General features: G+C 34.4%; 2 protein-coding genes across 2 annotated transcripts; both read left to right on the top strand.

The window, feature by feature from the left end:
* The first annotated feature begins 991 nt into the window (after nucleotides 1–991).
* Nucleotides 992–3,532, top strand: LOC107423089 (calcium-transporting ATPase 12, plasma membrane-type-like). The gene has a single exon (XM_016032607.4). The coding sequence runs from the start codon at nucleotides 992–994 to the stop codon at nucleotides 3,530–3,532; it is 2,541 nt and encodes an 846-aa protein (XP_015888093.3).
* A 4,910-nt stretch (nucleotides 3,533–8,442) lies between these two features.
* Nucleotides 8,443–10,121, top strand: LOC107423090 (calcium-transporting ATPase 12, plasma membrane-type-like). The gene is made up of 3 exons (XM_016032608.2): nucleotides 8,443–9,171; nucleotides 9,293–9,530; nucleotides 9,667–10,121. The coding sequence occupies exons 1-3, from the start codon at nucleotides 8,443–8,445 to the stop codon at nucleotides 10,119–10,121; spliced, it is 1,422 nt and encodes a 473-aa protein (XP_015888094.2).
* Nucleotides 10,122–12,313: the final 2,192 nt, after the last annotated feature.

Raw genomic sequence — 12,313 nt, 5'->3', positions numbered from 1 at the left:
AAAGAGGCCTTGCAGAATGGAATTGTAGATTTGACATTTTGTGCTTCCAAAGAACAAATTGCAGATATATTTACCAAATCATTACCAAGGGACAGATTCAATTATTTGAGGGAAAAGCTTGGAGTTGTCTCAGCACAGAGGTTACAGGGGAGTGTTGGAATATAACCTGCTGTGCTGACATAATGGCTAAGGCAAATATGGAAAATGAGATCATACAGGTGTATTTCACAGTAGCTCATATGCCACGTGTTATGGAACAAACTAGAAGAATGAGAAAATGAGTGCATGAAAGTGTGAGAGAGAGAAAATACAGATTTATGCTTTATATAACAAAATTGTAATCATTACATTTTATTATGTAAGCAAAAATATATTCTCTTCTCTCTTATATATACACCAGAAAATATATACACGTTTTTTGCTCTTCTAACTTCTCTCTCTCTCTCTCAAGCTATCATCATCCACAATATACAATCTCTCAAGCTACATTAACAGAGTCAAGTATGATAAGACGAAGTCAATCATTTAGAAAGCATTTCTCTGAAACACTACTGCCATTTCTTTCCCACTCTCTTTCCTAATATTATACGCATGATAGCTTCAAAACAAACAAGTGCGGACTCCAGAACCAGAATTCATTCTTTCTCTTCCTTTTCCACCATTATTGCTTGCAAGCCAAAAAAATTAAAAAAAATTTAAAAATAAAAATACAACAATGGATTCTATGTCTACCAAACACAGAAAGATCATGAAAGTTGTGAAGGAGAAGAATTTGGAACAACTTAATGATAAGGAGCTGAAAGGGATTGAAGGTGTAGCAACAGTTCACGGAACCGATACGGTCAAAGGGATTCCTGATGATGAAAAGAAGATCGATCAACAACGTAAAAAATTTGGTTCAAACACATACAAAAAGCCACGCCCAAAAGGCTTTTTCCGCGCAGTATGGCGACCTCTATAAGAATTTGCCATTTTAAATGATTTCGTGAACATGCTTGCTGCCTTTATCCTTTTCGTTGCTGCGTACGGCATCGGTAGCTGCATGCCCTCTTCAGCTCACAAGTCCAAAACGATCATCAGCTTAGACGAAATCGAAGTTTTGAGAGGTGGGAAGAGCAAGAAGGTTTCGAAATCCGAAATAGTTGTGGGAGATGTTGTTTGCTTAAAGATCGGAGACAAAGTTCCAGCAGACGGCTTGTTCTTAAGAGGGAATAATCTGCTATTACTAGAGGAGGGGGATGGTGAGATCAGTGACAGTGACGTACCAGAAGTTAACGCGATGAATCCATTTCTGTTTTCTGGATCTCAAGTTGTTGATGGTTACGGTGGATGCCAGATGATGGTCACTTCCGTTGGCATGAAGGCGAAATGGTGCGAAATGATGAGGCAACACAGTTGCGGTTCAAGTGATGAGGAAATTGTCACGGTAGAAGATCAAGTATACGAGCTTACTTGCTCAATACGCAAGAAGGTTGGTGTGCCAATTGCCTTACTCGGTTTCATAGCCTTGCTCCCCAGATACTTCACTGGGAACACCAAAAGCTCTGAAGGAAATCAGGAATTCGTTGATGGTGATATCCGTGTTGACGTTTGGGCTTCTTCACTGCTGGAATTTATAGGAACTGCTTTTACCACTGTGGTTGTTGTAATCCCAGAAAGCTTGCGATTAGGCGTGGCTCTTACCACTTTCTATTCAAAGAAGAGAATGATGACTGACATGGAAATGCTGAGTGACACTTCCGTCTCCTGTTGTGAGACAATGGGATCTGTCACCACCATCTGTACCAGCAAAACAGGCATTCTCACCATGAACCAGATGGAGGTCAAAGAGTTTTATCCCGGCGAGCACTCTGTTTTGGAAAAGGAGGCTTATTCTATAAATGCTTCTACTCATGTTAAAAATTTGTTGAAAGAGGGAATCGCTCTGACTACGAGTCCTAGTACTCCAACTGATAAAGCAATTCTTTCATGGACAGTTCGTGTCTTGGATATAGATATGGAAGTGAAAAGCAGGTGTACGGTTCTTCGTCGTGATCATCGTGATGATGAGGCTGTGTTGAACCTTAATTCACAGAAGAAGAAACGAAGTGGGGTTTTGATGAAGAGGGAGGTAGACAACACAGTCCACGTTCATTGGAAAGGAGAAGCAGAGGCGATTCTAGAGATGTGTTCTAGCTACTATGACATTTCAAATTCTGGAAACCCCATAGATCTCGATGATGAACAAAAAGTTAAATTCCGGCGCATCGTTCAACATATGACAGAGAGAAGCCTCCAGTGCATCGCTTTTGCACACAATCAAGTTGAACTGGTCGATGGACGTCACCCACTGAAAGAAGATGGTCTGATACTATTAGGACTGGTTGGCATCAAAGATCCATGTCGTCCAAAAATGAAAGAAGCCGTGAAAGATTGCCAGAATGCTGGAGTAGATGTCAAGATGTTCACCAGCGACAACATTTCTTCAGCGGAAGACATAGCCAGAGAGTGTGGAATACTACTCGATATACATGATCAGGAAGGAGCAGTAATAACAGGTGAGGCGTTTCGACGCTACTCTGAAAATGAAAGAATGGAAAAAGTTGACAAAATCCGAGTCATGGCCAACTCATCTCCCGATGATAAACTACTAATGGTGAAAACATTAAAGAAAAAAGATGCCATCGTTGCAGTCTCAGGGAACAGCACAAACGATGTGTTGGCATTGTTGGAAGCTGATGTAGGAATCTCCATGGGGATCAAAGCTTCCATGGGGATCAAAGCTGGCACTGATGTAGCCAAGAAAGTCTCCGATATCGTAATCTTGGATGATGATTTTGCATCAGTGGCCAGAGTTCTGAAATCGAGTATATGCATTTACAACAACATGCAGAAATTCATACAGTTTGAGCTCACTCTCAATCTTGCTGCTCTTGCTATCATCTTTATTTCAGCAGCTTGTGCAGGTGAAATCCCATTGACCTCCGGCTATGTACTGTGGCTGAACTTGATTGTAAATACATTGGCTTCTCTGGCTCTTGCCACGGAGAGGCCCACCGAAGAACCCATCAAGAGGCAACCTGTTGGTAGGAAAGAGCCACTCATATCCAACATCATGTTGAGGAACCTCTTAGCTCAAGTTCTGTATCAGATTGTTGTGGTTTTCACATTAATGTTCAAGGCCAAATCCATTCTTGGTGTTGAAACTATGACGGCCAATTCTATTTGGAAAAGAAACACCTTGATCTTCCATGCGTTCCTGCTGTGCCAAGTTTTCAACGAATTCAATGCAAGAAATCTAGAGAAGAAGAACGTGTTTAAAGGGTTGCTTAGGGACAGATTGTTTCTAGTTTTTATTGCAATAACCATTTCTGTTGAGGTAATGTTTCTGGAACTCTTACTGAACCAGAATGATTATTTTGAGAGGTTGGAGTTGTGGCAATGGGGTATATGTTTTGGAATTGGCTTCGTTTCTTGGCCTATTGGTTGTGTCGCCAAGTGCATACCTGTTCCAGAGAAACCGGTTCTATGCTATCTGGGCCTTGTTAATTGATACGATGGAATTAGCTTAATTTGGTAAGAATAAATTCACCAAGTCAAGTGATAGTTTGTGTAATCTCTTTTGAATTTCTTTATTGTTTTTCTTTATGTGATATAGTTTAGTTTGTAAGGCTATGTACTACGGTAAACGTATGTAGTTTTCAGAAACTCAATCTGGCCTTGTTAATTGATACGGTAAATGTATGTGCGGCTTCTAAGCTATATATGGGCCTTGTTAATTGATACGTATGATGGAAGTAGCTCAATTTGGCATGATTATATAAATTCACCTAGTCTAACGGTTGTTTATGTTCTTTTGGTTTTCTTTATTGCTTTTCTTTTGTGATATATATTGTTTAGTATGTAGGGCTATGATATGAAATTGGTTTTCAGAAACGGCACATTATGAAAACTTCGGAGACTAACAAATTTAATTTAAAGGCAAAAAGAGACGGGCAAAAAACTCTCTCTCTCTCTCTCTCTCTCTATAGATAAATATATATATATATATATATTCTCTTATACTTGCTTTTTAAGTACATGTGTAGGAAAATTAAATTATATAAAGGAAAATATGTCTATATTTTCATTTGAATGTCTGTTAATAATCGAAACGAAATGGAGTGTAACTAATGTGTAATGAATATGTTTATTTTCGGCAATGATATACCGCTATGTAATTTAAATTATGTTTTTAACAGTATTAGTAGATTTTAAAATTATTTACGAAGATATAGTATAGAAGCAAATTTCGTTTAGACTTTTCGGTTTTATAATAATTATATTTAATTTAATAATTTTAGAAAATTATATAACCTTTTTTTTAGTTTTTTTTCTTTTTTTAAATCGAAACTGACACATTTTTCAGTTTTTAGTACTTAACTGTACTAAAAAATTTTCCCCTGATTATATGTAATACAAAATTTAATTGTGTGGAAATACTAATGTGAAATGATAGAACAGATAAGATGTCCTATTGTTGTATTCACCAAAAAGATGTGGCTATTATTGATTACTTTAAAGTCCACAATAAAAACACTCTGGCCTAGGTCAATGGGCCCCATGGATAGCCAAACAAGAAGGAAAAAAAAAAAAAAAAAAAGAAACTGACATAACCTCTTTTTAGTTTTTTTTCTTTTTTTAAATCCAAACTGACACATTTTTCAGTTTTTAGTACTTAACTGAACTAAAAAAATTTCCCCTGATTATATGTAATACAAAATTTAATTGTGTGGAAATACTAATATGAAATGATAGAACAGATAAGATGTGCTATTGTTGTATTCACCAAAAAGATGTGGCTATTATTGATTACTTTAGAGTCCACAATAAAAACACTCTGGCCTAGGTCAATGGCCCCCACCCATCCACTATGGATGGATAGCCAAACAAGAAAGAAAAAAAAAAAAAAAAACTGATATAACCTCTTTTTAGTTTTTCTTCTTTTTTTAAATCGAAACTGACACATTTTTCAGTTTTTAGTACTTAACTGTACTAAAAAATTTTCCCCTGATTATATGTAATATTAATTGTATGGAAATACTAATGTGAAATGATAGAACAGATAAGATGTGCTATTGTTGTATTCACCAAAAAGATGTGGTTATTATTGATTACTTTAAAGTCCACAATAAAAACACTCTATCAGTTTGCGAATTTGTGGCACCGTAGTAGAATCATTACCAATGGCACGCTGTGCGCCTAAGTGGCCTAGGTCAATGGCCACCCATCCACTATGTACTTTTGATGTGTCACACGGACATGACTTTTGCAAGTCCAGATTCATTATGGAATTTCTTCCAATTTCTTAAGCATTGGGAATGTGTCGGTGGCGTTCTGCAATCACTGTGATTCAAGTTGCTTATTTAACCCTGTTTTGTTGCTTTTTAAATTACAAAATTCCTCCTTTTATTAGCAAAAGGGTAAAAAGCTTTTAGTTGAATGAATTCGTTTTAGTTAAATGATTGATTGTGCTCTCTTTCATTTCGTTCTTGTGTTTTTCTTTTTTTATTCAAACGTGTATTTCTCTAATTTGTTTTTCCAGTATTGTTTTTCTTTTGTGACTTGTGATACTGTGTGTGAGGCTATGTATCTTTCTTACATGTGGTTGCCAAGGGAACTGTGATAAAAATGTCTTATGTAATTTCATTCAAATGTTTGTAAATAATAGAAATGAAATTAATAATTTCAGCAAAAATAAAATTAATAAAAGTAGTATACATATATGCAAGTCCGTCAACTCTCTTTTGGTAATGGACTAACGGCATCTCCAATAATTTCTTTAATTTAAAAAATATGTTTTTCAAATTAAAAAATATTTTTTCAAAAAAAAAATTTATTTGGTATTCTAACAAAACACTTAAATCAGATTTTTTATTTTGATATTTTCTATAAATATTAATTATCTTATACTATAAAATAAAATAATGAATATATTTTTTTATAAAAAGTTGTATGAATGATTTTATAATTTGGATAACAACAAATAAAAATTATATAAAATACAAATAAAAAATAATTTTGTCTCTTTATAACAGCAAAATTAATTTTTATATTAAAAACATCTTTCAACATGAAAAAAAATAAAAATAAAAAGCTCTGACGAGAGCTCTGACCTGCTCTAATGTCACACAGCCGTACGTACTGAAAGGTAGCAGAACCACGTGAGAAATTAAAAACAAGACAGCCGCTGCGGAAAATATTTCCACCACACAATTTGTGTTCTTTTGCTTTTAACGTACACCAGTCCTTTAATTTGCTCGCTGTTTTGGGGGAAATAATTTTCTTTATAAAGAACGTACACCAGTCCTTTACGTGTTTCGGTGGTTTTTATTTATTTTATATATAATATATATATATATATATTTATTGCATCCAAAGAATGATAAACAAATTTAATCCACGAACATATGGTAAAAACTATTCACCCAAAAAAAAAAAAAAAGAACATATGGTTTACCAAAATTTAAATAAATGAAGTAATCTTATTGTTTACGTTTACTTTTACTTTTTGCATGTTCACACCAGCGGATCCATGATGGGCCCAGTGGGTACATGCCCCACGCTCAATTTCTTTTTCTATTTTTTTAAATATTTTTGTGTGTACTTACTTTTATGCCCTCAAGTTTATAACCGTGCCCTCCCAATTTTGGTCTTTTACATTCTTTTTATGTGTACTTACTTTTATACCCCCGAGTTTGCAACTGATACCCTGTTTCTTCCTTATTAATTTTTATCGATGAGAATATTATTTTTAATTTTAAAAAATAATATTTATCACTATTAGTAAAATTCATATTTATGTATCAATTATTAACTAGTTTATATTAAAATTTTACATTTTTATATAGAAATTTAATTTTTTAATATTTAAAACTGATTTAAATGTAAACAACTTTTAATTAATGCATAAATAAAAATTTCATTAGTGATATTAATAGTGATCACAAATAGCATTGCTCTTAATTTTATCCAAAAAGTGTCATTTATTTCACCAATTTTTGATGAAAACATAATCACCTTCCTAAATATTACAAAATTGATATTGATTAGCAACCAAAAAAAATACTTAATAATTGAAATTAATTTTAAATACATGGTAAATAAAGAAATTTATCTAAAAAAAATTAATTGTCATTTATTTCACCTATTCTTAATTAAAACAAAATCACTACCCTTCTAAAAATTACAAAAATTGATATCGATTAGCAATCAAAAAATACTTATTGAAAATGAAGATAAGAGTTTAAAAATATCGATTATAAATTTTAAATCCATATGTGGTAAAGAATGAAATTAAAAATGCAATTTACTAATTAAGGAGGAATTAAGGATTATTATCAAATTTTAAATCAATATTGAATTATTTTTTTAGCAGAACGAAAACTTTTATTAAGCTTGAGAATCAGAAAACGTAAGAGAAACTAGTACTGGACTCGAAAAGTGTTTCTTTGAGTTAAAAATTATTGGTTACATAAATGACTCTTTTGGAATTAAGATAAGAAAATAGTGACTTTGAGTATGAATGATATTTGAAAAGAAAAAGAAAACGAGAAAAGAAAGAAAAGAGAGAGTAATTTCACACTGAGTCAAGTATAATGAGACGAAGTTAATTATTTAGAAAGCATTTCTCTGAAACACTACTGCCATTTCTTTCCTAATCACTTTCTTAATATTATATACATAATATCTTCAAAATAAACAGGTAGTGCGGACTGCAGAATCAGAATTCTTTCTTTCTCTTCCTTTTCCACCATTATTGCTTTCAAGGAGGGAGGGAAAAAAAAAAAAAAAATCATGAAAGTTGTGAAGGGGAAGAATTTGAAACAACTTAATGAGGAGCTGAGAGGGATTGAAGGTGTAGCAACAGCTCTCGGAACCCATATGAGAACAGGGATTCCTGATGATGAAAAGAAGATCGATAAACGACGTAAAATATTCGGCTCAAACACGTATAAAAAGCCACGCCCAAAAGGTTTTTTGGTCTCCATTTACCGAACTCTACGAGAATTTGCCATTTTAAATGCTTTCATGAACCTTCTTGCTGCCTTCATCCTTTTCGTTGCTGCCTACAGCATTGGTAGCTGCATTCCCTCTTCAGCTTGCAAGTCCAAAGCGATCATCAGCGGAGACGAAATAGAAGTTTTGAGAGGTGGAGAAAGCAAGAAGGTTTCGAAATCCGAAATCGTTGTGGGAGGTGTAGTTTGCTTAAAGATCGGAGACAAAGTTCCAGCAGACGGCTTGTTCTTACGAGAGAATAATCTGCAATTAGTAGAGGAGGGGGATAGTGAGATCAGTGACAGTGCTGTTCAAGTAGTTAACGAGGTGAATCCATTTCTGTTTTCTGGATCTCAAGTTGTTGATGGTTATGGTGGATGCCAGATGATGGTCTCTTCCGTTGGCATGAAGGTGAAATAGTGCAAAATGATGAGGAAACCCAGTTGCGGTTCAAGTGATGAGAAAATTGACACGGTAGAAGATCAAGTAAACAAGCTTACTTGTTCAATACGTAACAAGGTTGGTCTGCCAATTGCCTTGCTCGGTTTTATGGCCTTGCTTGCCAGATACTTCACTGGGAACACCAAAAACTATGAAGGAAACCAGGAAGTCATTAGTGGTAAAATCAATGTTAAATTTTGGGATTCATCACTGCAGGAATTTGTAGCAACTGCTTTTACCATTGTGGTGGTTGTAATCCCAGAAAGCTTGCGATTAGGAGTGGCTCTTACCACTTTCTATTCAAAGAAGAGAATGATGGCTGACATGGAAATGGTGAGTGACACTTCCGTCTCCGGTTGTGAGACAATGGGATCTGTCACCACCATCCGTACCAGTAAAACAGGCATTCTCACCATGAACCGGATGGTCAAAGAGTTTTATCTCGGCGAGCACTCTGTTTTGGAAAAAGAGGCTTATCTGACAAATGCTTCTACTCATGTTAAAAATTTGTTGAAAGAGGGAATCACTCTGAATACTAGTCGTAGTACTCCAACTGATAAAGCAATTCTTTCATGGGCAGTTCATGTCTTGGATACAGATATTGAAGTGAAAAGCAGGTGTCCGGTTCTTCGTCCTGATCATCGTGTTGATGAGGCTCCTTTAAACATTAATTCGCAGAAGAAGAAACGAAGTGGGGTTTTGATGAAGAGGGAGGTAGACAACACAGTCCATGTTCCTTGGAAAGGAGAAGCAGAGGCGATTTTAAAGATGTGTTCTAACTACGACGACATTTCAATTTCTGGAAACCCCATAAATTTCGATGATGAACAAAAAGTTAAATTCCGGCGCATCGTTCAACATACGACAGAGAGAAGCCTCCAGTGCACACAATCAAGTTGAACTGGTCGATGGACGTCACCCACTGAAAGAAGATGGTCTGGTACTATTAGGGCTGGTTGGCATCAAAGATGTCAAGATGTTGACCAGCGACAACATTTCCTTAGCGGAAGACATAGCCAGAGAGTGTGGAATACTACTCGATATAGATGATCAGGAAGGAGCAGTAATAACAGGTGAGGCGTTCCCAAACTACTCTGAAAATGAAAGAATGGAAAAAGTTGACAAAATCTGAGTCATGGCCAGCTCATCTCCTAATGATAAACTGCTAATGGTGAAAATATTGAAGAAAAAAAGATGGCATCGTTGCAGTCTCTGGGAACAACTCAAATGATGTATTTGCACTGTTGGAAGCTGATGTAGGAATCTCCATGGGGAACAAAGCTGGCACCGATGTCGTCAAGAAAGTCTCCAATATCGTAATCTTGGATGATAATTTTGTATCTGTGGCCAGACTTCTGAAATCGAGTATATGCATTTCCAACAACACACAGAAATTCATACAGTTTGAGCTCACTCTCAATCTTGCTGCTTTTGCTATCATCTTTATTTCAGCAGCTTGTGCAGGTGAAATCCCATTGGACTCCAGCGACGTGCTGTGGCTGAACTTGATTGTAAATACATTGGCTTCTCTGGCTCTTGCCACAGAGAGGCCCACCGAAGAACCCATCAAGAGGCAACCTGTTGGTAGGAAAGAGCCACTCATATCCAACATCATGTTGAGGAACCTCTTGGGTCAAGTTGTGTATCAGATTTTGTCGTTTTGACATTACTGTTCAAGGTCAAATCGGGTTTTAAGAAGAGAAACACCTTGATCTTAAATGCTTTCCTGCTGTGCCAAGTTTTCAATGAATTCAATGCAAGAAATGTAGAGAGTATCAAAGACGTGTTTAGAGGGATACACAAGGACGTAGCGTTTCTAGTTTTTATTGGAATAACCATCTCTGCTGAGGTACTGTTTATGACATTTTTTTGGGACCAACGTGAGGGTTATTTTGTGATGTTGAACTTGTGGCACTGGGGTATATGTTTCGGATTTGCCGTCATTTCTTGGCCTATCGATTGGATCGTCAAGTGCATACCTGTTCCGAAGGAACCGCTTGTAAACTATCTTACGGATAAGTTTAAGGTGGTGGCTAGCTCAATTTGGTTTGAAAAAATAATTGAAGCCTTAGTCAAATGAATATTGTGTTTGTGTTCTCTTTGGTTTTCTGTAATGTTGTTCTTTATTTATTTTGTGATTGATATTAATGTTTGTTTGTTTGGTTTGTATTGTGGAAACAGTTCATAATTTGACACTTTGTTTTGGATGGAAAATATGTTTATATATTTTTCATTCAGTATTTGTAAGTCTGTTTTGGTAATGGAATAACGGTTTATTTTGGTAATGGAATAGCGGTTAGCTTTCAACCCCACCAAGCATTGATATGGCTTCGGGGGAAAATTGTTTTTGTTGGAAAATTGGTTATTTAATTACCTCATGTATTCTCTTTTTCTTTTAATTATTATTAAGATTTTATATATATTTCGAGTAACCAAATAATGATAAACAAATTTGTCCCAAAAAAAAAAAAGAAAAGAAAAAAAGAAAAAGACAGTGGTAAGGAAAATCCATGTGAAATTTTGTCATCCAATTGAAACGTGGTGTTTATGTAAATGAATTATGGTTATAAAAGTGTGTTAATAGCTTTCAAGTTTCATTTACAAACATTTGGTAAAAATAAAAACAATTACTAATTTATAAAAAAGACATTCAAATAAACTGATTAAAAAGAAAATTGTTGTAAAATATAATTAACATAACATAATAATAATAATAATAGATCAAATATTTTGTGCTCTTAAGCTCCATAACTTTGCTCTCAAAAAAAATAAAAAATAAAAAATAAAAAATAAAAGAAAAAGAAAGAAAAGCCACATAACTATTTGAACCTCGATCCTCTGCTATGCTTATTATTTATCTATTTTCCGCTGAAACTCTGCTATGTTTAATGGGTCCTTATTTATACTCTTCTTTTAATCCAAGCCTTTAAAACAAAAAAAAAAAAAAAACAAAAAAAAACATTTAATTTAATGGCCAGAATAAATAACATATATATATATATATATTATGATATGCATACGATCACGAAAACTCAACTCATGTACAATTCATATGATTTTTTTTTTTTCCTTATTTTCTTTTGTCTAAGTAGGGCAATTTATAAAAGATAGAATTCCATTAACCAAAAAAAAAAAAAAAAAAAGCGTAACAGAGAGAAGCCATGGGAAACCTGGGATCAAGATTTTTGAAGCTTGTAAACCAATAGTCATATCCAACCCAGTGAGGAAAAAAAAAAAAAATTCCCTTTTTAATTTCAACAATAAGTTTTGATTTTTTGCCTTTATTATTTTATTTTTATTTTTTCACAAAACCTCAAGCTTTTCTTTACCATGAATGAAAAACAGATCCAAGGAGGAAAAAAAAAATAGAAAAAAGAAAAATATAGAAACTCTTATACAAAAAAGTAGGTTCGCAAAAACAAATGCAAACCCATCCTCTTATTAAAAAAAAATAATAATAAAAGTAAAAATAAAAAGATGCAAAACCATCAAAACTTCCAATCTTGATCCAAGTAGCTTTTCTGTTCTCTTGAAAATTTATATTTTTTTGAAATTCTATCATTTTTGATAGGTTGAAGAACTTAGAACCCCCCCCCCCCCCCCAAACAAAAAAAAAAAGAAGAAGAAGAAAGAAATGGAAAAATCATATAGGTTGTGCATAAGTGAATTTTAGTAATCATGTGCAAGTCTTTTTTTTTGGCTACGAAAAAGGTTGCTATGAAAAATGGGGGTTGTATTAACCAAAAAAGAGGAAACATATAGAAAACAAGCACAAACAGGTGAAGCGAATTAACCCCTTTCCTTGTTCATCCCCTCGACAAATTCTCGGAAGCAGAGAAAGGGACACATCCCCAGA

The sequence above is a fragment of the Ziziphus jujuba genome, chromosome 3 (genome assembly GCF_031755915.1).
Source record: "Ziziphus jujuba cultivar Dongzao chromosome 3, ASM3175591v1".
NCBI classification, from domain to species: Eukaryota; Viridiplantae; Streptophyta; class Magnoliopsida; order Rosales; family Rhamnaceae; genus Ziziphus; species Ziziphus jujuba.
Note: the sequence above shows the minus strand (reverse complement) of the source record. Positions and strands in the feature narration are given on the sequence as shown.

Excerpts from the sequence above, each read along its gene's own strand:
- LOC107423089 (XM_016032607.4), top strand. The coding sequence starts at position 992 with ATGCTTGCTGCCTTTATCCTTTTCGTTGCTGCGTACGGCATCGGTAGC.
- LOC107423090 (XM_016032608.2), top strand. The coding sequence starts at position 8,443 with ATGATGAGGAAACCCAGTTGCGGTTCAAGTGATGAGAAAATTGACACG. Across the intron at positions 9,172-9,292 it reads GGGTTTTGATGAAGAGGGAG|TTAAATTCCGGCGCATCGTT; the intron begins GTAGACAACACA and ends ATGAACAAAAAG. Across the intron at positions 9,531-9,666 it reads GGAAGGAGCAGTAATAACAG|TCTCTGGGAACAACTCAAAT; the intron begins GTGAGGCGTTCC and ends GCATCGTTGCAG.